This window comes from Ochotona curzoniae, unplaced genomic scaffold (assembly GCF_017591425.1).
Source record: "Ochotona curzoniae isolate NIBS_2020 unplaced genomic scaffold, NIBS_Ocur_1.0 scaffold_4701, whole genome shotgun sequence".
Lineage (NCBI taxonomy): Eukaryota > Metazoa > Chordata > Mammalia > Lagomorpha > Ochotonidae > Ochotona > Ochotona curzoniae.
This window is the reverse complement of record NW_024467122.1, coordinates 74,361,885-74,386,398: the sequence shown is the minus strand read 5'-3', so window position 1 is coordinate 74,386,398 and position 24,514 is coordinate 74,361,885. Positions and strand designations below refer to the sequence as shown.

The 24,514-nt window shown below is 52.7% G+C and overlaps 2 protein-coding genes across 2 annotated transcripts; both read right to left on the bottom strand.

The window, feature by feature from the left end:
• Positions 1–412: 412 nt before the first annotated feature.
• LOC121148425 (tubulin polyglutamylase TTLL13P-like) lies at positions 413–24,077 on the bottom strand. The gene is made up of 15 exons (XM_040968466.1): positions 24,040–24,077; positions 10,088–10,340; positions 9,749–9,789; positions 8,713–8,831; positions 7,603–7,733; positions 7,204–7,360; positions 6,747–6,890; positions 6,227–6,312; positions 5,720–5,951; positions 5,046–5,230; positions 2,744–2,929; positions 2,352–2,532; positions 1,887–2,066; positions 1,031–1,334; positions 413–663 (listed from the first exon to the last, which is right to left on the bottom strand). The coding sequence occupies exons 2-15, from the start codon at positions 10,327–10,329 to the stop codon at positions 413–415; spliced, it is 2,439 nt and encodes an 812-aa protein (XP_040824400.1). The 5' UTR covers positions 10,330–10,340; positions 24,040–24,077.
• GDPGP1 (GDP-D-glucose phosphorylase 1) lies at positions 17,466–24,360 on the bottom strand. The gene is made up of 3 exons (XM_040969716.1): positions 24,250–24,360; positions 24,040–24,147; positions 17,466–18,877 (listed from the first exon to the last, which is right to left on the bottom strand). The coding sequence occupies exons 2-3, from the start codon at positions 24,067–24,069 to the stop codon at positions 17,708–17,710; spliced, it is 1,200 nt and encodes a 399-aa protein (XP_040825650.1). The 5' UTR covers positions 24,070–24,147; positions 24,250–24,360; the 3' UTR covers positions 17,466–17,707.
• Between the last annotated feature and the right edge of the window lie 154 nt (positions 24,361–24,514).

The following is a 24,514-nucleotide window of genomic DNA, read 5'->3' as shown; positions in this document are numbered from 1 at the left end:
TAAAAAGATTCAGCTGCCCAAAGCCGCCCGTCTGCCCCAGGCCTGATGGTTCCCAGCACCGCGGCGGGGAGGGCGTCCCCCTCGGCCTTCTCCCGACGGCTGCAGCCCGGTGCGCACTCGCCCCACGCCGCCCCCACGGTCCAGACCCATCACCCAGCGAGGAAACAGCAAGTTAGGGCGCAGAGATGGAGCGCATGGCCGGCCGCGGCTCCTATTCTTCGCCCTTCCCGAAACCATCTTAGGGAGTTGATTTCGTCTTTTTGGTGTCTTTATGTCGGGGGCCTGGCCCAGGGCTCTTACAGCTGGAGGCCGGTGGCAATGGTTCATTGCCTCTGGTCGGGGAGCCTCTCCTGTGGGCGTGCTTCCTCCAGAACAGGCTGACTTGATGGGCAGTCTCTCTCTGCCTGCTATTTCACCAGTGCTGGCTGATGCGGAAGAGGGCGCTGGAACGCTGCTGCATCGGGGCAGAGGCGCGATAGAGGCTGAGCGTTGTGGTGGCCAAGGGTTCAGAGCTTAGCATGGAGGGCAAAGTGTGTCCAGTCCACGACTCACATGCCAGTCTCTCTGGGTGCAAGAAGTAGCCTTGCTTGGGGGTTAAACTGGGCGGCACTGACCCAGACAGGGCACGGTTTATGGCTTCTAGCCTTCTGCTGGCGTGGCCTTCTGTGTTGGAAACATGGATGGGTCCCTCTGAGTGGGTACTGGAGGGACTGAGGTCACCTCTTTCCCACCTATTATCCACGCGAAAGGCACGATGTTCCATGCCACCCACCACCACCACCAGCTCTACCACATCACACGGGGATCCATAGTTGCTTTGTTTGTTTGTGGGTTGCCCAGGGCTGTAACCCTGCTCTCCCCTGCCCCCAACTCCCACTAGGGCTGTGGTGCATAAAAAGGAGTCAGTGAACAAGCCCCCACTGCACCCCATCCTGGGGTCCATCAGTTCCTGCTGTAAGTGCCGTTGCTATGTCTGGGGGGCATCCCATCTGGAGACTCAGGAGACCCGAAGCTACTTGTAAATACTTACTGCTGGTGAGCCGCATTCGGGTGCTGGAAACACAGTGCCTCCCGAGTTGCTTCATTGGCAGTGAGCAGGGGCTGATGCCTGCTGGGTCTGCTAGCCAGCTGAAGTTCTTGGACTGCAGGTGGCAGCGGGGCTGGTGTGGGGTGGTGGTGTTCACATTCGACAGTGGCCCTAAGATCCTGGGGGTCAGTTCGTGGGTCCGAACTGGATGCAGGAGGTGAGGAGGGACCTGCTTTGCGATGGCTCCTGTCAGGAGCACCAGTGGGACCAGGTTCACAGTTTGCAGTTCCTGACCACTAGGCCCGTCCTGGTGAGATCTAGGCTGGAGGAGAAGAGTGGCCATTTAACCACACCACACACATGCATGCATGGGCATGGGAGGCTGGGAGGAGTGCGTCGGCAGAGAAGGGGACCTAAAAGGTCTTGTCTAGGCCACAGCCCACTCCACAGCCAAGAGGACGCAACAGGTCTGCTACCAGCCCTGAGAACAGTGAACACAGCAAGACTGATGACCTAAGACTGTTTACTCATCTCCCGTTAGAACCAGGACATGGGCAGTACTCAGTAGAAAATTGACACAGCAGCCACTGAGGTGGGGAGATGACGGGTGACCTTATTCTATGTCAGTCTTGAGTCTAAGGTGACAGTTAAGACACAAATATAAAGAGCAAATCTCTGGTAATTGGCAGGGTCAGGGACTGCATTTTGGTGGTTGTTAATGCCAAAGAAGAGGGCTCTCCTGGGCTCCATGGACAGATAAACATCATATCAACCTGCTTTGGTGTGACTATCACCACATGCTCTCCCTACAGCCCTGGTGCTTGCGCTGGGAGGGCGGAGGCTCGGCAGGGACCCTCACCCGGTACTCATGCAGCCGTCTCTGGCTCTGCTGGCTGGGGTGCAGCATGCGGGTGAGCTGCTGGACCACACCCATGCTCCGGATAAGGGTCTCCCTTTGCATAAGGGCCTTCATGCGCTCCAGCTCCTCCTCTTCCACAATTTCTTGGGGTTGCATAGTGTCCAGGTATACAGGAACCAGCTATGAGGGACACAAGCGTGAACTGCAGGTTCTCCAAGAATGCATCACAGACCTGTGGCCGGGGGAGTCACTGGGCATCCGCACTCTCACACATACATACACAGCTGCCACACAGGCTCCCTTTGCTGTTCATTCTCTCACCTCCAGTTCCCAAAGGTCAGATGCCATTACTGATTAGGCACTCCTCTCCCATGTGCGAGGGGAAGTAGGAACAGCAGAGTCCCATCCCTAGTAGTGCCCACCCTTTGGCCTGCAGGAAGGGATCAGCCCCCAACGCCCTGACACCTCTTTCTCCTGGATCCGTTTCCTGAAAGCCAGATGGGTGGCAAAGCCCCGAGGGCCCGGCTTGGCTCGGCTCTTCTCCCCGGCGGATTCCCCTTGGTTCTGGTCCCTGCTTTCCTTTCGCCTTCTAGTGCCCAAGGGGTCATGCTGTTCCTGCTTAAGGCGGATCTCTTCCAGCTGCTGCCTGATAAGACGATGTGGCTTCAGACATGGGAGAGAGCATGCTGGGGGGTCAAGGGAAGACCAGGGGTCAGGCAGCGGAGGGGTTGGGGAGAAAGTTAGAATCTGTGCTGGACACTCAGCAGCCAGGGTCATCAAGCTTCTCTCTCTCACTGCTGTGGGCATGAGGGTTCCCTGCCTACTCCAGGTATGGAGGAGCACACAGGGCAATGTACCTGGCACACTCCTCCCTGGCCTTGGAGGCGGCTGTCTCCTGGAAGAGGGAACCATTGTGCTTGAAGAAGGGTGCGTACTTCTCCGTGTCGGGTCCAGGATAGATCCTCCGGTACCCCCCGAGATGAGAGTCCTCGTATCGCTGCTGGTCCAGCATGGCAGAATGGGATGACTCGATGTGTTCTCGCCTATAGAGATCAAGTGCAGGGGAGGCTGCAGGAACCTCCCCTTCGGACCATGAGAGCAAGGCTTCTGGGCCAGGCCAGAGCCTGCCCCACTGCATGTGCGATTTGTCAGATTTCTGGTTTTAATAGGTGTCATGTGAACACCGGCTGGGGTCCTGGTGCTCTGCCTCTGATCCAGCTTCCTGACTATGTGCCTGAGAAAGCAGCAGAAGACGGCCTCAGTGCCTCAGCTCCTGCCTCTCTACTTGGGAGTCCCAGATGGAGCTCCTGGTTCCAACCTGGCCCAGGCGCAGCCAACTGTAGCTATCAAGGGGAGTGAATCAGAGAATAGAAGGTCTCCCTCTATCTGTGTGCATGTGTGTAACTCTGACATTCAAATAAATAAAAATCTTTTTTTTTTCTTTTTGAGGTGGGGGAAGGCAGATGTATTGAAAGAAGGAGATACAGAGAGAAAGAACTTCCATCCATTGATTCACTCCCCAAGTGCCTGCAACAACTTGTGCTGAGCCAACCCGAAGCCAGGAGCCAGGAGCCAGGAGCTTCTTCCAGGTCTCCCATGCAGGAGCAGGGTCCCAAGGTTTTGGGCTGCCCCCGACTGCTTTCCCAGGCCATGGGCAGGAAGCTGGATAGGAAGTGGAGCAAATGGAGCACGAATCAGTGCCCATACAGGATCCAGGTGGATACAAGAGGACTTTTTTTTTTTTTAAGGAGTAATACATATTTACTACAGAAAACTGTGGCAAAAATGATTGCAACCTCCTGTGACTTTACCGCATATGGTACATTGTCCGTGAGCACAGCATCTAGGGCTGGACCTCCTGTGTTGAAATCCTGGCTTTGCCTCTCACTAGCAATATGCCCACTATCAATCACTCTTGCTCTTCTTCAAAAATGCAGCCACATGGCAGTACTTTGAAATGGCTGCCTCATGTACAATTATCCCTGTGTTTATGTAGTCCACTAGTTCCCAACCACTTGTCCTCCTTGAAAGACACAGTCCGTGATATGGAGAGGTGAGGCAGACAGACGGTCCAATCTCATGAGGATACACACAGAATCAACAGTGGTCCTTGAGCTCCATTCATCACACACACACCTGCTAGGCCCAGAGACCCTCAGGGGGAACACAGGCAGGGCAGTGCCAGGAAGTTCTAGGAATCACCATGAATCTATTCCAGTTCATTTGTATGTGTCATTCACAAGGTCTGACTTTTGTATTGGAAACATAACCATGTTTGTGAACCAATTATGAAAGTGAAACAACCATGGGTGACCAATGATGACTCATAAAATTCCCCTATTGTTTTAACAACCAAACTTGTTTTCTAGATCTCATTAGTAAAGTTTCCCAGGAGACAGTTTGTAGAGGGAGCTTTGTTTAAAAAAAAATTCATAAAATCACATGCTAATATGAGAATAACTCAAATACACGGCTAAGCAGAGGGCACACTGTGTGAAAGTCAAGCCACTTATGCCACCTGAATACCCAGACACATGAGCTTCTAGACATGGCTCTTAGCTTCTTCAGTTCTCGGGAGCACTGATCATTCCCCAAGGAGCAAAACTGGGCAGCTGGGAGAAGAGGAGGCAAAAGAATATCATCTTCCTTTTTTCTTCCCCCTTGTTTCTCTATTTGTATTTTTTTTTGAGAGGCAGAGAGAGTGAGCTGTCATCAGTGGATTCATTCCCTAGATGCCTGCCCTGAAGCCTAGAGCCGTGGAAGCCCATCCCCGTCTCCCACAGGGGAGGAGGGGATAGGGATCCAGGAGAGCTGTCGCTGCTTGCCAAGGTCAACATTTGCAGGCAGCTGGAGTCAGGAGTGCAGCCAGCTGGCAAACCCAGGTACTCTATTACGGGTTGCGAGCATCTTAGCCACCAGGTCAGGTGCCTGCTCCTGGCTCTATTTTCTGTTTATGATATATGCTGTATGATTTTCTCTGCTAAAAATTGGTCTAATTAGACCCCACACCATTGCATTCTCTCTCTCTCTCTCTTTAACTTTGGTTCTTTTCCCTCAGTTGTGTCTTTGTTGTTCTTTTACTTACACTCCCTAGGCTTACACTCTAGGGAGAATACACACAGGGGACACACAAGGAGACAGGGCAGACAGCCGACACACCTGGGTTCCCGTGGCAGCGGGTGGCACTGGAACAGCCGCTCCTTAACCCGCCGCTTGTCCTCCTCGATCACTTTCTTCTTGTCGCAGCCCCGGAGGTTGACAAGCGTCATGGCGTCACAGAGCAGTGCGTCCTTCACCTCGCGGTCCAGGCGAGAGTCCGTGGTGAAGCTGGGAGAGTGGTTGACCTGCCGGGTGGGGCTGCTCGTCACCCCCCTGCTCCAGAGACCAGGCCTGGGGAGCCATTTTTCTGCCAAGGGCTGTTTGCCGGTGACTACCAAATGATTGGCTTGAAAATTAGCTTGCTGTGGGAGTCCCTCCTGTGGTTGCCTTGGCAGGGTCAGACCCAATCACTTCCACTTCATGGCCCTTCACAGTCCTTGGGTGCAGTGTTTCCTACCGCTGTCTAGACTGCTTGAGCAGCTGGGACTCTCTTTCCAGGCCCTTCCCTCCACGGCCTCAGCTAAGGAAGCTGACGGCAATCCCTCCAGTTGGCAAAAGCAACTGGACGCTGTGGCTTATGGTCCAGCTGTGGTCCAACCAGAGGCCACAGCTCACACCCACCCTTCCCCCTTGGAGGGGCTCCCACATCCCCCATTTTCTATCCTCTCCCCGGTGTCCTCCATAAGGCCCCACCTCAGGGCCTCGGTTCTGGCCACACTCGGGAGAAGCCGCACCTCCAGCAGCCAGGGCTTCAGCTTGTGGTCCAGCAAGATGTCAAAACCCAGGATCTCAAAGCAGGCACATGTACCTCCGCTCAGGTACTGGGGAAAACAGGTGCGGTAGTTGTGGCGCAGGACCGAGTGGGCTGAGATGACGGTTTTGATGATGATGTCCTCGATGTCCCCCCACAGTTCCCGAGGCTCGTAGCTGTGCTCCCGCAGCCAGGTGTTGAGTGTCGACAGCTTCCTGTGGGGCCCAGTGCTCATAGAGGCAGGCTACACTCCAGGCCACTGGGGCCTGGCCGCAGGCAGCAGCCTCTCTGACATCGGCCCACAGTATGAGCCTGGGCCCCAGGCTGCCGAGGGCTGCTAGAGTTAAATCCAAGGCCCCAGGCTGGGAGCTGCACTTAAGAGCTCAGGCACAGGGCAGGGGTCTGTGAAGGCAGAGTTTCCTGGAGCTGCTTCTGAGGGGCTGAGGAGGTAGGGAGGAAACAAAAAACAAAAAAGGCAGCGGGGAAGTACCTCTTACTGCCCATAGCATCATCCCGCACAAAATTCTCATTGTGTTTGTTGATGGCATAGTTGGTCAGGTGCATACAGACGTCCTCCTGTGAGGGACAGCCCTTCTGGCTCAGCCCTGGGCCCCATGGCAGTCTTTTTGCCACCCACCCCTACCTCACTCCCCACACAGGACCACTTTCCCCACCCCACCCCCGCTAGGACGGTCCTCATTGCCTTGCTTTCTCCCTCTCCCAGTCTCTCTCTCTCCCAGTCTCTTTCTCTTTCTCTCTCCCCCAGTCTCTCTCTTGCTCCCTCCCAGTCTCTCTCTCTCCCAGTCTCTCTCTCCCTCTCCCAGTCCCTCTCTCTCTCCCAGTCTCTCTCTCCCTCTCCCAGTCTCTCTCCCTCTCCCAGTCTCTCTCTCTCTCCCAGTCTCTCTCGCTCTCTCCCAGTCTCTCTCTTTCTCTCTCCCTATCACGCCTTCCTGGAATTCAAGCGCTAGTGGCAGTAGGGGAGAGAGGGGTTTGCTGCTTGGTCCCCTTACCAGGTTGTTGGAGCTAGGCTCCATGTAGGGCATGGTGGCGAAGCGGGCCAGACCCTCCTCGTACATGAAGATGCGGAGGGGGTCGCATGATGTGATCAGGACATAGACACGCATGTCAAACTTGAAGCCGTCAATCAGGAAGGGCTGAGAGGAGGCACAGCCAGGGGGCCGGACCATGATTCCACAGTGGGCCTCCATCCGGCTTTAGGGGTTTCACACACACCTAACCACTCATTCTCAACCAGGCTGGGCAGGGTCCATCTTGTTCTCAGGCAGCCAATAAGGGAATGGGCACAGACTAGGTAGAAGCTGGCAAAAGGCTACCTAGCTAAGTGAAAGAGCAGAGTCAAACCCAGACCTGCTTCCTGCTTCGGTGGGAGCCTAAAAAACCCATTTCCTCCAGGGGCTTAGAGACATGAGGAGGTGCCCCAGGGCTGGGGGCGGGGCCTGTGGTCACCTTGGAAATGTATTGCTGACAGATCATATGTTCCCCCGGCTTGATGTCCCGAGGATTCCGAGTGATGAAGATGCCGCGTCCCTGGCAGCCACTGTCGGGCTTGCAGATGTAAGTGCGAGTTTTTCGCTGGCGACCATAGGACTGGAAGTCCCCATAGCTATGGGTAGGCAGGGGCTGCTCAGAAGGGCCACGGTGCAGCCCCCCTGTCTCCAGACAAGGCAGGGGCTTTGTGGCACCTTCCGGCTAGCTAGTCCAATCTCAGCCCGGAGCCCCTGCGTTCCCATTCATGTTTCTTTTGACCAGCTGCCATGTCCTCATTGCCCACTGCCTCCCTGCTAAAGCCCAGGGGGTGGGGGTAGGGAGAACTCAGGTGCCAGCTGGGAGCCAGGCTCCACTCACTCGGCGGGGAGGCACCAGGTGCGGGGGAAGATGCAATACTCGGTAGGGTAGAGTTTCTGCATGCGGTTGAGGTTCCGCGCCAGCAGGTCTTTGCGGCAGATTTCTGTCATGCCAGGGAAGTGGTTGATTTTCTGAAACAGGCACAGGTGGTTCTATTACCCCTAGCTGCCCCCCCCCCCCCGCCCAAATCCCAGGACTCAGTTAGGAAACTGTGCTCAGTTTCCTAATACAAGAGCAATGAGGGAGAACTGCAAGACTCCGGCATCTCACAGAGAACAGACTTCTCAGCCTCTCCTGACACAGCCACACCAAAGTCAGGAAATGAGGGGCAGATGTGGACCCTGGGGATACCATCTGACTTCCCTCAGGACACCAGCACTAGTCCCTTAGCGTGAGGAAACAAGCCAGCCTGAGGTCTGGAAGATGACATTTCTCAAAGGACACTGGGGAAGGGAACCCTGGGAACCAGCTGCAGACCCACATCCTGGGCGCCCAGCAGACATGGCATTGCCAGGGCACCTCATGGAACACCTGCAGCCCCAGCCCTGTGCAATAACCCTGTGTGGCATCACAGTGGCACTTGGGTCATGACGGACCATGGATCTGGGAGGGGCCTTGCCTGAATTGAAGTCACCCAGGACATTTCACTGCCTTAGTTCAGGTGAACCCACAGGGGCCTCCACTGCGGGACTCAGCACCTCATTCAGCTGCATGGGGACTTCTCTAGCGTCACTGAGGCAGTCACATGCCTCTGGTGGACCCCCAGCCTATCTTCCCTACCTGCTGGCAGCCAGAGACCCACCTGGACCCTGAGGAAAGTGCTTAGGTGGCCGGCCCATCCACTGGCCCCACCTGTTTTAGCTTGGATGCTGCCCCTCTCCACCCCCTTGTCTGCCCCCTAAGTTGGGCTCATTACCCATCCCAGATGCCACAAGGGGTGCACAGCAGATACTGCCTTCTGACATCAGGAGACCCCGGGTGTGTGTCTTCTGCCGACATATGGGAGCATGGCCACAGAGGGACTGCCTTGGGCGTGGGGATGGGGGTGGCACGGGAGTAGCCACTCTGGATCTCAGACTAGGACTAGGACCAGGACCAGGACGTGGGTACCTGAAACCTCTTCATTTCCATGACTCGCTCGAGTGACACAGAACAGTCTGTCCAGTACACAGTCCACTCTTCCTCATCTCCCACCTCCTTCAGGCCACATATCTGGGCTGCCCGTCGCACTGCAGAGACACAGAGGTCAGGGGTGCTAACAATGACAACATGCGGGATGGATCAGGGATGGAGGGTAGGGCTGACGACCCCAGCTGGGGTCAGTGTTGTGGCTTAGCTACCAAGTGGCAGCCCTCAGATCAGGCTGGCAGGGCGCTCCCAGAACACCCATGGAGGAAAGCAGAGATAACCTCTACTCCTGTCAGGCCTGGGGCTGGTCTGAGAACTGACCCCAAGTGGGGGGACCCTGCTGACACTACCCACTCTAGGTGGCCTCTGGCACAGATGCCAGTGGGAACAGCAAGGGAGGCAGGAAGGCTGCAGACATAACTACTGTGTGCTGTGTGTGTTTACGACTGAAGTCCCTCCAAACTTCCTTAAAGGGGTCAGCATTGAGGCACAGAGGGAGACCGTGACATTCTATTTGAGTGCTGGTTCCAGGTACGAGTCCTGGCTTCTCCAGTTCGGATCCTGGAAGTGGCCTGGGAAAGCAGCAGAGGATGGCCCAAGTGCTTGGGTCCCTGTGTTCATGTGGGAGACCCAGATGGTTTTCCAGGTCCTGCCCTCAACCTGATCCAGCTCTGGTGATTATGGTCATCTGCAGAGTGAATCAGTTCCCTTAAAAATGGTTTTAACCCTTTGTCATCCCTTTTCTCGCCTGGAAAAGGGAGCAGTGGCGGCCACTGGCTTTCCTCATTACTAACTACAGAGGTACCCACCCTATTGCCAGGAGTAACTTGGACTTAACCACTTGCGCCACCGCGCCGGGCCCACCAGCCAGGCCCGCCAGGAGTAACTTGGAACAGTCAATTCCTCATTGCCGAAGGCAGAGCCTGGGGCACCGGGGAAGATCCAGAGGATGGAACCTGGGGCGGGGGGGTTTGGCGCAGCACCTTGCAGTGGTGGGAGCCATGGGCTGGGTGCTTACCACTCTCGTATTTGCAGCCAGACAGATTGATAGCCAGGGGTCTGCAGTGGAGGAAGGGGACTAGATCAGGCAGACGGAGAGATGGACAGAACCCTGGCCAGCAGGCACCGCAGGCAGAGCCCTTGGCTGGATTCAATGTACAGCTCACTGAGACCAGGGTTGTGGAGACAGGCTGATGGGTCGTGATGAAGCCAGCCCAAGAGCAGTTCTGCATTTTGCTTCTATTGCAACCGGTGTTTTTCCCGTTTTAAAGGCTCACAGGAGGCCTTGGACCCCAGCCCGCCCACTGAAGGGAGACTCTTGGGAGGCGGATGGGTGAGGGGTCCAGGGACTCATTACCTGCGTTTCCGCCTTCTCCTCCTCCTCCCAGCTTCGAAGTCGTTGTTAGGGGTTATGATTTTCTTGGCTACAATGGATAAGGGAATTCTATTCTCCAGTGCCTTATAGTTTTCTTTCAGGAGCACCTGTGGGGGAGGGTGAGGAGGGATGGGGGCTTCCACTTTGATGCATTCTTCCTCCGAGTCCTCTTCCTCAGCATAGTCTTCCTCGGATTCACTGGTCTTACAGGTGCTTGGCTCCATTCTGCTAGACTCTGAGGGAGGAGGGGCAAACGCATCATCCTAGGGGAGGGGAGTTCAGATGGGGTCCACCCCAGAGACTTGTGAGTTCCCCAAGGGAAGGTCACTTTGCTCGTTTGGGACAATTCCATCCCAGCTGGAGGAGGGGGAGCCATCCTAGGACACACTGGGTCACAGGATGGGTCACATGATTGAGGTGCTTGCAAATGTGCATGGAGATGGCTTTCCTCTTTCTAAGTGGGAAGGGGCCCAGGGCAACCTTGGCTTTGAGATAGGACTGAAGACCCCAGTTCTGCTAGGCCAGCCTTCTCCCTCTCCCTCTCCCAAGACTTGGTTTCTCTGTTTTTACACACTGGGGCAGGGGCTGGATGGTGGAGACCCCTTGGGCTCTGAGGGCAGCGGGGAAAGCCCAAGGCCGACGCTGCCTTCTCCAGCTTCCCAGGAGAGCCGAGGAGCTGCTGGGTCCACCCCTAGCGGCCTGGGTCGGGCCTCCGAGGGTCGCTCATGTCCACCCTCCGGCAGCTCCAGCTCTTCCGGAGTGCTGCCCGGAATCCGGGACCGCCTAGCCTGTTCCGCAGGACCGGCTGTCTCCTCCGGTCGCGAGGGAGAGCCCGCTCCCCCTCAGGGGTCACGCGTAGCTCCGAGATCCCGGTGGCGGCGGCGGCCGCCTGTCCTTCAGCACGACAGCAGCCGCCGCCGCCACCGTCGCCATGGTCACGAGGGCGGCCCCCACGGGAGAGGCGTTGTGGGGGCGGGGTCTCCCGTCAGGTGCGTGGCGCGCCACGCGGGTCTCCCGCATACCGCCGACGGGCGCCACCCCAAGCGACCCCTCGCCACCCCACGCCACCCCTTCACGGGTCGGGACAGGCTGCATCAAGGTGGGCCGACCTGGCACAGCTCACTAAGGAGTGAAAAGCCTTCTGCCACGTCACTCCTTTAACCGCTGCTTCCTCCCCAAGTTTTGTTTTCCTCCGTTGCCACATCGCTCACAGATCCACAGGACACTAGACGAGAAGTGGGGCAGGAGTGAAGGGAAGGCTGATGCAGCAGCTGCGACGTAATCCTTCCACACTCATGTGCCTGGGTTCAAGTGGTTGCTCCACACCACTTCTGGCTTCCTATGATGACTCAAGACCTTTGTCACAGATTGAGTCTGTCCCAGAACCAGCGGTTGTTGGGAATTTGGGGGGGGGGGGGGCGGTTGTTCAGTGACTGGAAGATGGGTGCTCTTTCTCCCTTTCAAATAAGTAATGTGTTTTCTAAAAGATTTATTTATTTATTTTTAAATTGCAAAGTCACATATATAGAGAGAGAGGAAGAGAGACAGAAAGGAAGATCTTCTGTCTGATGATTCATTTCCCAAGTGACTGAAATCGCCGGTGCTGAGCCGATCCAAAGCCAAGAGCCAGGAGCTCTTCTGGATTTTCCAAGCAGGTACAGGGTCCCAAGGCTTTGGGCTGTCCTCGACTGCTTTCTCAGGCCACAAGCAGAGAGCTGGATGGGAAGCAGGGCTGCCGGGGTTAGAACTGGTGCCCATATAGGATCCCGGCACATGCAAGGTGAGGACTTTAACCATTATGCTATCGTGCCGGGCCCACTAATGTATTTTCTTTTAAAAGGTTTATTTTTATTGGAAAGTCAGACTTACAGAGAGATGGAGAGACAGAGAGAATGATCTTCTATCTGCTGGTTCATTCCCCAAGTGGCCACAATGGCCAGGACTGAGCCAGTCTGGAGCTAGGAATCAGGAAGTTCTTCCAGGTCTCCCATGTGGGTACAGGGTCCCAAGCATTGGGCCATCCTCTGCTGCTTTCCAGGCCACAGGCAGGGAGCTGGATGGGAAGTGGAGCAGCCAGGACACAGACCAGCACCCATATGGGATCCTGATGTATCCAAGGTGATGATTTAATTGCTGAGCCATTGTACTGGGCCCAAGTAATGTATTAAAACAAACAAATGCTCTTTCTTGAAATGCTTTGGTGTGCTGTGATTTCCAAGCTGTTTTTTCCCACTGTGTCAACACAAACATGCTCTGTGTCTCAGCTTTGCCTCGGGAGGAAGCAGAGTGGTGAGTCTCATCAGTACTACTGACTGAGGACAGAAACCCAGCTCCTTCCATCTCCTGCTTGAACTGACTGGGAGAAAGGAGTGACCTCCAAGCAGGCCAAGCCAGAAGGCCTTCTCTGCCACAGACAGAAATGCCTGGGCTGGAGGAGCATCAGCACGCCTCCCTCCCCAGCGTCCATCAAAGCACATGTTCAGATCCTGACAGGGAACTGGATTGTGGCCATGCTCAAAGGACAGGGTTCCAGTATGACAGGCACCCATTCCAAAGTTTGGAAATGGCTTCACTCAGTCCACATTCTTCTTTCTACACTTTACCTTAGCCAAAAGGCTGAGAAGCAATCACATTCTCCATTTTAAAATTTTGTTTTAATTTTATTTTAATATTGTTTACATAGTTGAGAAGGATGGATGCCCTTGTGGACCTGCAATATGACTTCTTCAAGATTTATAAAACATGGACTGGCATTGTGTCACAATAGGTCCATGCAAAGACATGGACATTCAGTATCAGATTGTGGCTTCTAGTCCTGGATGCTCCACTTCTAACTCAGCTTCCTGCTATTACATCTGGGCAGGTAGTGTCAGACTGATCAAACAATGGGGCCCCTGCTTATCCTTGCAGGAAACTCTGGTGGGGTTTCTGGCTCCTGGCCTAGGCGGGCAGCTACAGCCATTTGAGGAGTGAATCAGCAGGTGGAAGATCTCTTTCTTTGTCTCCCTTGGCATTTAAGTAGATAAGTAAATATATCTTAGGGGAAAAAAAAAACACCGTGGAGTGGGTGTGGACCACAGGAAGGTGTAAAGAGAAGAGCTCCCCTTTTGGGAAGGCTATGAGGAGCTTCCAGCTGTGCAGAAGGCCTGGCAGATGTCTCTACGATCACTTCAATGCAGTTTTACCCTCTTTGCATGGACACTCAATCACCCCACTAAGAATTCTATAATTGATTGATACATCACTGTTTGCTCTTGTGAAATGGTTTTTGCAATTGATGTGAATTTGGGAGTTAATGTTGCTGATCAACATGTCTTGGTGAGTAGGCCTTTAGCAATTTACACAGCCAGCAGCTTCTTGAGCTGTTAATTGAAGGCATCAAGTGATCCTGTCTGCGTCTGTTCGCTGATGCCACATGTCCTACTTGAGCTCCAAACTCGGCTGGAGCTGGCCTCCGGCAAGTTGGGAAACACCAGAATAAAGAAAATTTGGAAGCCAGCACAGTTTTGTTGCAATCTAATCCTCCACTCTGTTGCACCAGCATCCCATTTGGGCACTGATTTCTATCCAGCTGTTGCACTTCCCATTTAGCTCTCTGCTTGTGGCCTGGGAAAGTGGTGAAAGACGGCCCAAGCCTTTGGGATCCTATACCAGAAGAAGCTCCTGACTCCTGGCTTTGGATCAGCTCACCTCCAGTCATGGTGACCATTTGGGAAATGGACCAGTGGATAAAAGACCTTCTCTATTTCTCCTTCTGTCTCTGCAAAATGTATCACACATAAAATTTTTACAAATCAAAGCCCTCCCCCCAATCTCTCTCTCTTTTGTTTTAATAGAAAAATGCATTTGGGCTGGGGAAGGCTTTCCTTTGAACATCAATCCTAGAGAGAAACAGGGAGAATCCTAATTTTTTATCTTCGATGCAGAATCCACTTTGCTGTAAGGATCATCTACACTCTCTTCTGAGAGTGGACTAATGTAGATAATTGGAAATTTGCAGCTACTAAAGCTTTCCAAGAAAGCCATTCTATGTATTACATTATGCCAAAATCAAGAGGGTATCAAAAAAAAAATTGCTGACATTTGGGCCTGGCACGGTGGCATAAGGGTTGACGTCCTTGCCTAGCACATCCCAGGATCCCATATGGCCACTGGTTCTAATCCTGGAAGCCCCGATTTCCATCCAGCTCCCTGCTTGTGGTCTGGGAAAGCAGTCGAGGACGGCCCAAAGACTTGGGACCCTGCACCTGTGTGGGAGACTTGGAAGAGACTCCTGGTTCCTAGCTTTGGATTGGCGCAGCTCTGGCAGTTGCACCCAGTTGGGGAGTGAACCATCGGACGGATCTTCCTCTCTGTCTCTTCTCCTCTCTGTATTTATCTGCCTTTCCAATAAAAATAAATCTTTAAAAAAATTGCTGACAATTTTTATAAGCTTTTCTCCTTGCTAAGTAGGTTAATGTACACATTTTGCTTCATCCTGATGAGACTATGATATTTTTGCAGATCTAACACTGCTGATTAAAATTCTACATTTCAGCTTTCTCCTTTTTTTTTTTCTTTAGTAAAATTTAATTTTATTTTTCATATTGCTTACATAGCTGAGAGGTCCATATGGGTCTCCGATTAGGGTAGGGAGGGTAGAAGTAGAGAGGAAGCGGGTTGAGACAAATGGTTGTTTGTGTGTGTGTGTGTGTGTGTGTGTGTGTACCTGTTGTGGGGAAAAGAGAAGGGTGGCAAACTACATTAAAGCTTTCTCCTATAGGCCTGGACTCAAGGAACCACCTGCTGAAAGCTCAGTGCCCACCTGTGGTGTTGGAGGACACAAGATGTCCAGTAGTTTGGGGTGGTGCCAATGTTGTGAGAAGTCAAAGAGACTGTGGAAGGTAGGAGTCCCTAAGGTAGCAGCACCAGGAGAGGCAGGTGAGTAATAGCAAGGGTTGGGGAGTCCTGGATGTGGATGGAGCAAGGAGGCCTTTCTGCTTGCAGCTCATGTCTTCACCCACAGTCTGTTTAAAAAACTTACTTGGGCCCAGCGCCATAGCATAATGGTTAAAGTCCCTGCCTGTGGCCTGGGAAAGCAGTCGAGGATGGCCCAAAGCCTTGGGACCTGCACCCGCATGGGAGACCTGGAGAAACTTCTGGCTCCTGGCTTCTGATCGGCACAGCACCAGCCGTTGCGGCCACTTGGGGAGTGAATCACTGAATGGATTTTTTTAAACATGTACTTATTTTTATTGCAAATTCAGATATACAGAGAGGAGGAGAGACAGAAAGGAAGATCTTCCGCCCGATGATTCACTCCCCAAGTGACCACAACGGCCGTTGCTGTGCCAATCTGAAGCCATGAGCCAGGAACCTCCTCCAGGTCTCCCACACAGGTGCAGGGTCCCAAGGCTTTGGACCGTCCTCGACTGCCTTCCCAGGCCACAAGCAGGGAGCTGGATGGGAAGTGGCGCTGCCAGGATTAGAACCGGTGCCCATATGGGATTCCAGAGCATTCAAGGTGAGGACTTTAGCCGCTAGGCCACCACGCCGCCGGGCCCCTTTTACTGCTTTTCAAGATGCATTGGCCAGGAGCTGGAGGGCAAGTGGAACAGCTAGGATTCGAACTGACACCCACATGGGATGCCAGCATTACAGGCAGAGGTTTAATGCACTTTGCCACAACACAGGCCTCTCAAACCAGTTTCTTATAGCTTTAATATTTTACTGTCTTGTGAAATGCTGGCCCTTCCAAGTACAATATTGAAAAAGAAGTTTTTCCTGAAGCACTTCTGAAAAGTAAACTCCAGCTGTCAAAGTTTCCAGTGCCCCTGCCTGGACTAAAACTGATGTATGGGCCCAACCAGGCCAGAGGGAACCTCTCAGCATTCACATTAGCTTAGAAAGAAATACTCTGGGCCTGGTGTGGTAGCCCAGTGACTAAAGTCCTCGCCTTGCATGTGCCTGGGTCCTATATGGGTGCCGGTTCTAATCCAACTCTTAGGAAAGCAGTAGAGGATGACCCAAAGCCTTGGGACCCTGCACCCTGTGCAGGAAGAGGCTCTGAACTCCTGGCTTGTGGCTGCTTGGGGAGTGAATCATTGGACGGAAGATCTTTTTCTCTGTCTCTCTTCCTCTCTGTATATCTCAATTTGCAATAAAAATAAAATAAAACTTTAAAAAAAGTGTTCTTTCCCCTGCTAGGCCACACCCCACTTCCTGTTTGGACTTGAGTGTAAAAGCCCTGGGTGCAACTTCCCTGGCCCTGCATCTGTGCTCGACCAGTGAACCTTGCCCGGGAGTGCTCCCAATAAAGCCCACTTTGAGCTTAACCTTCGTTCTGCGTGGATTTTTTTTTTTAACCATAACTTGGATTAGACATTACAAAAACAAAACACAAAGGGAAGGGACCATGTACTATGTTGTGGTACAGTACATCACAAACGGGTGCCTGTTCAAGCCCTGGCTGCTCCACCTGCAACCCAGCTCCTCGCTAATCTGCTGGGAAAAGCAGAGGCAGACTGCTCAAGCGTTTGCGACCCTGTAACTCATTTGGGAGACTTAGATGAAACTCCTGACTTGCTCAGTCCTGGCCATTACAGCTACTTGGGGAATGAGCCAGGAAATAAAAAAAAATCTCTGTTTCTCTCTCTGACTCTTTCAAATAAATAAATATACCTTTACACAATTTTAAAGGACTTATTTTTACTTGAACGACAGTGTTACAAAGAGAGAGGGAGAGATACAGAGGTTTTCCATCTGTTAGCTCATTCTCCAAATGGCCACAACTGCCAGAGCTGAGCTGCTCTAAAGCCAGATGCCCCAGTGTTGGTTCAGAGGCTCAAGGAATTGGGTCCCCCACTGCTGCCCCCGCTTTCCTTCCTCCAGGAGTGTCAGGAAGGAGCTGAATCAGAAGTGGAGCAACCAGGACTAGAACTAGCATTGCAGGCAGAGGCTCCGCTCACTCAGCCACAGTGCCAGCCCATTTTAAGCAAATTATTAAACAAACAAACAAACAACAGTCCTGGGCAAACGGGTGAGAAGCGGAGTGGGACCAGAGAAAAAGCATCTCCCTGCAGCAGACTTGTACTACACTTGATCTTAGCCAAAAGGCCGGAAAGCGATGCAGCACTCATAAATTGTCCTGATGTCCCAGGGGAAGCCCAAAGGCCGTGGGAGGTGTAACATGAACACACGCCCTGTCCAAGAGAAAACGTGAGAAGAGGCAGGTGTGGGAGGCCCACATCCCTGGCTAGTCCTGGCTGTGCTACTGATTATGTCCACCTGGAAGGCAGCTGGTGAGACCCAGATGGAACTCCTAACACCTGGCTTGGGCTTGGCCCAATCCTGGATGGTACAGACATTTAGGGAGTGAGAGAATGAATTAAAAGATCTGTCTCTATGCTTCTCACTTAGGTACATTTATAAAAGAACAGTAAGAAGTACACGCATGACTGGCTCATCCCTTTCATTTATTCCAAGGCTTCTCTCCTTAACTCAGTTCTTTGTCCATCTCTCAGGCTGAGGCAGGTGAGAAGACAAGCAATGTCCAAATGACCGTGAGGCACAGTCCGGTGGAAAGGGGCTCACACTGGTTAGAAAATAAACCCTATGGAAGGATCACCGTTCCTCCTGTGCCACCAGGGTCACCAGGGCTGCTTGTATCTCCTGTGCCTGGGCTGGCGGCAGCAGAGAGTCCTGAATGAGGGCCACGGCCCCCGTCTCAGTCAGGCTGCTGAAGTCCGCAGCTGTTTTGACAGGCAGGTGCCCGGCCAGCTCACACAGAGCAACGTTGAAAGCCTCTCCTTCTTTGATCCCAAAGCTGGACTTCCGGGGCCAGAGAATTACTCGGATCCCTGTGAGGGCTGACGAGGGTGATGCCTTCCCAGGTGGAGCACCCCTGGTCACAAACAAGTTATGCGCAATCTCGTGGTCGGTCAGATAGTCAGTGGCCCGACACACTCGGCTGACCAGGCCTTCCAGGTCGGGGCCTGGCCCACTGGTGTAGAAGAGGAAGCCTGGAGCTGGAAGGGCCTGCAGCAGGTGCAGCAGGCCCACAGGGTCCAAGGGTATGCTCGGTGCCACTTCCACGGGCAGTCTGTGGGACAGGTAGTAGCCATGGAGGTGGAGGTGGTTGACGGAGGCCAGGCCACCCAGGCTGTTGAAGCCAACCCGGAAGCCCGGGTGAGCGCTCAGCAGTACAGCCTCCACGCCTGCCCGCAGTGCCCCAGGCAGCAGGCGCTGGGGGAACTCACGGGAGGGCTCAGGCACCAGTAGCACGTGGCCCCATTCCAGGGGGCTGACATTAATCATCACAAGGATGTCTTCTTGCTGGGAAGCACCGGGGGTTGGGGGCTCCCGCCGCAAACCGAAGAGGACCTCTCCTGCCCGAATCTTGGTGAAGTTGAACTGTTCAGGGTCAAACGCCTGCCTCACACTCTGGATGTTCTGGGGTGGCCGCCGCTGTATGCCTCGCTCCACATTCAGCTGGGCCACGAGACCCAGGGGGCCAGGGAGGGTCTGGGTCTGCAGCTCCCCCAGGCGGTAGCGGAAGAGCCCAAGTTCAACTCGCTGGCTCCAGGCTGACTGCAGGGCAGAGTCGAAGCGAGATGGCACCCATGGGAGCGGGACGCTTGCTGCTGCCCTGGCGGGCCACTGAACCCCCTCCACCAGCAGTTCCTTCTGCCCATAGACAAAGTCGGGGACACCTCGCCCTTCCCAGTCCTCCCTGTTTGGAGGCAGCAGATAGGAAATGGCCTCAGAATCAGGTGCCACAGCCATGGAGCTGACCTGGAACAATCACAGGAGAGAAAACAGAACAGTGACCTAATTCCAGGGAATCTGGAATTTAAAACAACCCTTGCTGTTTGTTACTCCTTTGGTAATTATTTCGCATACCCAGCAACCACTCATAGCTTTGTCACTTACAGATGAACAGATCTTTAAGCCAATTTAAAACTCTACCTTATGGGGGAGCTAAGATGCAATTCTGGGTTCCTGGTTTTGGCTTGGCCAAGCCCTGGCTGATGAGGGCATCAGAGAATGAACCAATGGATGGAAAACTCTGTCACTCCACCTTTCAAACAAGTCATAGAGGTGTGTGTACATATATATACACACATACATAAAATATATACATGTGTATGTATATACACATTTACAGAGGGACAATGTATATAGGAATATATATTCTTATATATATATATATTCTCCTAATGCAGGAAAAAAAGCTATATACTTCTTCATTTCCAAACTAGGAAAAAAAATCATGATTTACATTTTTCCTAGTTTGCAAATATAGATGGATCTTGATTATTTCTTTATTTTTGAAATTTATTTTATTTTTATTGCAAAGTCAGACATACAGAGAGGAAGATCTTCCATTCGATGATTCACTCCCCAAGTGACCACAATGGCTGGTGCTGTGCCGATCCGAAGCCAGGAACCAGGAGGTTCTTCCAGGTCTCCCACGCAAGTGCAGGGTCCCAAGGTTTTGGGCTGTGCTCAGCTGGGATCCTGGTGCATGCAAGGTGAGGACTTCAGTCACTAGGACACCACGCCAGGCCCTATTTTTATTTATTTTTTATTTTTTAAAAATTCATTTACTTTTATTGGAAAGTCAGATATACAGAGAGGAGGAGAAACAGAGAAGATGATTCTCCATCTGCTGATTCACTTCCCAAGTGGTTGCAACAGCCGGAACTGAGCTGAGCTGAAGCCAGGAGCCAGGAGATTCTTCCAGGTCTCCCATGCTGGTGCAGGGTCACAAGCTTTTGGATCATCCTCAACTGCTTTCCCAGGTCACAAGCAGGGAGCTGGATGGGAAGTGGGGCCACCGGGATTAGAACAGGCACCTACAAGGGATCCCGGCACATTCAAGGTAAGGACTTTAGCCACTAGACCACGGTGCCAGGCCCCATGCTGTTTGTTTTATCCTATTGTACACAATGCTGTGCTGAATACCCATTTTTGCAGCTATATTTTAATTTCCCTTTAAAATAAAATCCAGGGCAGGTGTTGTGGAGCAGTGCGGTAGGCCAAGGCCTGGGATACCTGTGTTTCCATATTGGGGTTTTGCATCCCAGCTCCTCCAATTCTGATCCAGTTGTGGGCTTAGTTGCCTAGGAGACATGTGACAGTGGCTTGAGCAGTTGACTTGCTGCCACTCACAGGAGATCCTGGCAGGGCTTCTGGGTCCTAGAGCCCTGGCTGCGGCTATTTTGGTGGAGGAACTTGGCAGTGATCCAGCAGGCGCTTCACCTTTAGGTGGGCTGTTCGGACACAAACGGTTAACATTGCACCTGGCGGGCCTAGTGACTAAAGTCCTTGCCTTGAAAGCTCCGGGATCCAGTAGCTCCACTTCCCATCCAGCTCCCTGCTTGTGGCCTGGGAAAGCAATCGAGGACAGCCCAAAGCTTTGGGACCCTACACCCATGTGGGAGACCCGGAAGAGGTTCCTGGTTCCTGGCTTTGGATCGGCACAGCACCAGTCGTTGCGGTCACTTGGGGAATGAATCATCGGATGGAAGATCTTCCTCTCTGTTTCTCCTCCTCTTTGTATATCTGACTTTGTGATAAAAATAAATAAATCTTAAAAAAAAAAAACACTGCACCTGGTAAAACTGGATATAAGTAGAAAGAGGCTGACAGTGACACCATCACATTGGGCTGTCTGTGGGCTGGTCTAGACACTTTGACACTGATAAACAAAGAGGGAAGACAGAAAATCTACATCATTTACTGCACCCCAGGGAGCATTCAGCCTAGTGGTTAGGATGACTGCCTTGTGTAACAGTTATTCCGACTCCAGGAACTGGGGCTCCTGCACCCACACTGGAGGCCTGGATGAGTTCCTGGTTCCTGGCTCTGTCTCTCAAACGACTTAATTACCTTTTTTTTTTTTTGTTTCTTTTTAACAAAAAGTCAACCTAGGGGACTGTGCTGTTACACAGCGAGTAAAGCTGCCACCTGCAGCACTGGCATTCCAAGACCTGGGAAAGCAGATGGCTTAGGTGTGTGAGTCCCCACTGCCCATGTGGGAAGCTCAAAGAAGCTCCTGGTTTCAGGCCTGGCCCAGGCCCAACCTTGGCAGCTGTATGGGGAGTGAACCAAAAGCTGGAAGAACTTTGTCTCTTCCTATAATCCCTTCAAAAACAAAAAACCCTTCTTTTTTTAAACAAGTCAAGCCAAGCTTAGTGGGTATAACATTTCAGTTTTTTAAAAAATAACTTCCTGTAAAAAAAAATCACCTTATTTTTCTTGAATGAGTTAGAGAGAGATATCGTCCATATCCTGGTTTACTCCCCAAATGGCTGCAATGGCCAAAGCTGAGCTGATCTGACACCAGGAGCTAGGAGCATCTTCAGGGCTCCTACACAGGTGCAGGGGTCAAAGCACTTGGGCCTTTCTCTGCTGCTTTTCCAGGCCATAAGCAGGAAGCTGGATAGGGGCTGGAGCAGCCGGACCCGATGTGGTGCCCCTATGGGATCTGGCACCATACGCAGCAGCCATACTCACTACACCCCAATGGCATTCCCAGGGTTTAGTTTTGTAAAACAAAAGTCTTGGAGGATAAAACAAGAGAAATATATTTAACAGATTGACTGAAAGTACACTTACAGAAGGTTAATATAGTAAAAAAAAAAAAATATATATATATATATATTTTAAACCACAATAAATTTTTGCTTGTTACCAGGTCAAGCAACGAGGTGGGCTGGATGTCAGGAATAGAGGATGCTGGTAGCACTCGAAGGCAGGAAGGTGGGAACAGGCTAACCAGGGGAAACAATGTCATAGTGTAAGGGCTTAAGTGACCACTTGCAATACTGTCACTCCACTGCTCGTATCTGTGGCTGGTTTGAGTCCTGGCTGCTGCATTTCTTTTTTAAAGATTTATTTATTTATTTTTGTTGCAAAGTCAAACATATATAGAGAGAGGAGGAGATACAGAGAGAAATATCTTCTGTCTGATGATTCACTCCCCAAGCAATGACCAGTGCTGCGCTGATCTGAAGCCAGGAGCCAGGAGCGCTTCTGGGTCTCCAACACGGGTGCATGGTCCCAAGGCTTTGGGCCATCCTTTGATTTCCCATGGTATAAGCAGGGAGCTGGAGGGAAAGCGGGGCTGTCGGGATTAGAACCGGAGCCCATATAAGATCCCAGAGCGTTCAAGGCAAGGACTTTAGCTGCTAGGCCACTGTGCCGGGAACATGTTAGGAATACGAAACACTTCATAATGACAAATTAGTGGGGACTGCATGACAGGATTACACATTTAGGAAACAGGAAAAACACCTTTGCAGGAAAACCCAGAGAGGGACTCCTGAGATCATGTCTACCTTGTGTGGGGCACAGCCTGGGGGTGGCTCACCATCCCAGCTGCTGTGGGAAGCCACTCCGTGACCTTGGGTCTATAGGAATGAAGCCACATTCCTGACATGGCTTGAGAGCTGTCTGGGTCACCTGTGCCTGGTCTCTCACCTCACCCCACTCCGCTCCTTACTCTTATTAACCCTACTTCTGCACTCCAAATATCAGTCTTCCAGATGGAAGTCCTCTCTCTGTCTCTCTCAAATAAACAAAAATTTAAAACCAAATTAGAACTCGGGAAGATGGCTCAATCCTCACCTTGCCAGCGCCCACATGGGTGCTGGTTTGTATGCCAGCTGCTCCACTTCCCATCCAGCTCCCTGCTTGTGGTCTGGGAAAGCAACAGAGGACGGCCCAAAGCCATGGGACCCTGCACCCCCGAAGGAGATCTGGAAGAAGCTCCCGATTCCAGATCAGTTCTGCTCTGGCCTTTGAGGTCACCTGGGGAGTGAACCAACAGATGGAAGAGTTTTCTCTCCATTTCTCCTTCTCTCTCTAAATCTGATCTGCCTTTCCAATAGAAAAACCCTAAGTCTTAATATATATATATATACATGAAATTAAAATGTACCAGCAAGGCAGGGAACAGGCAGGTGTTTGGCCTTGCGCTGCATCAGGACAACTGAGTTAATACCCAGCTCCAGCTTTCTGCTAATGCAGTCCCTGGGCCATGGTGGTTAGTTCAAGTAACGGGGTCCAGGACAGCCACAGGAAAGAGATCTATGTTGAGTTCCTGGTTCCCAGCGCAGCCCTGGCCAGCCCAGTCCCCGGCTCTCTGCTCTCAAGTGTGTATGTATGTGCATATATATATATATATAACACATACATATGTATACACACACACACACGTAGCCAGGAGACTAGGATTCCAGCTGTTGTCCAGCACAAGTCCAGATTCCAAACTTCCACTTCGGAAAGACATGGATCACTGCGCAGGGAAGCCCCCAGCTTCCCCCAGTGCTCCTCCCATCCAGTCCTCTGGCACGGGACACTCAGCAAGGGCTTCTTTTAATCACGGAAGACCAACTCCGCCTTGAACATTCAGAAGCTACCAGGAGAGCAAGAAGACCAGATGAGGCCAAAGCTTGCCCGGCTGTGGTGTTGGCATAACTGCAGCTACGGGCACCCCCAGTGGTAGACCGCTGGATCTAAGGTCACTGCCACCGGATCACTTTACAGCGGATTGCTTGGAGAAGCACTGTCACGCAGTGTACACCCACTGCACACTGGACTCCTCAGGCCCCGGGGACACGGCTCTCACAGATCCTTCGAGAGCTCACAGGACAGAGTATACACCAACCCATTCACCACCCAGGGTCCCTGGGGTCCCACTTCACCAGCCTAAGCAGACTCCTAACCTCAACTGGGAGAGGCTGTGGTGGAAGACAGAAAGGCCAAGGGTGGGGGGAGAGAGACAGAGCAGAAAATCCAGCTACATGGGTTTGTGACCATCAATGGCCTTAGACTGACAATCAGATGCTCAGGTTCAGAATTCATAAAGATTAGCATGTAGAGTGGACTGGAAGGTTTAGGGAATTAACCAGTTTCCCTTTCTGCTCCCATCAGCTCCGCAGCCTCACCTCTTGCACAGCTTGTGCAGGTTCATTCATTCATTCCTGCACGCCTCTGACAAGTAAGACTTCTCCCAGAGTCCACCACGGGCCAGGCGTTGTCCTAGAGCTTGGGCGCTGATGAGAGCGACAGGACAAGAGCAAACAGGTCAGCCTGGGGTGCGACCACCCGGAGCAGCCCGTCTGAGGGAGGGTCCGGAAAACCCTCGCGGGACAGACCGGCAGCGGACGTCCTTCTCGCTACTCAGCTGCTCGGGTCTCCGGGACCCCTCGGCTCCGGCCAGACTCCGCCCAGGGCTGCTGCTCCGGTGCTGCTCCCTCCGGGCACCAGCCGCGAGCCAGGATGGCGCCACGCATGACCTGGTCTGCAGCCATTGCCGGGGCCGCGTCGCGCTCGACGCATGCGCACTCCGCGCGCCCACTCGGCCGCCCCGCCCACCGGAGGCGGGGCCGTGAGGCCTGGGCTCCGCCCCAGCTCGCCCGG

What these genes read in the sequence shown, in the direction of transcription:
- GDPGP1 (XM_040969716.1), bottom strand. Translation starts at nt 24,069, where the DNA reads ATGAATGAACCTGCACAAGCTGTGCAAGAG. An exon ending in CTGCACAAGCTGTGCAAGAG is followed by an intron (nt 18,878 to 24,039) that starts GTGAGGCTGCGG and finishes TGATTGTTCCAG; the next exon opens with GTCAGCTCCATGGCTGTGGC.
- LOC121148425 (XM_040968466.1), bottom strand. Translation starts at nt 10,329, where the DNA reads ATGGAGCCAAGCACCTGTAAGACCAGTGAATCCGAGGAAGACTATGCT. An exon ending in GTCAGCAATACATTTCCAAG is followed by an intron (nt 6,891 to 7,203) that starts GTGACCACAGGC and finishes GCCTCCTCTCAG; the next exon opens with CCCTTCCTGATTGACGGCTT. An exon ending in TGAAGCCCTGGCTGCTGGAG is followed by an intron (nt 5,231 to 5,719) that starts GTGCGGCTTCTC and finishes CCCACCCGGCAG; the next exon opens with GTCAACCACTCTCCCAGCTT.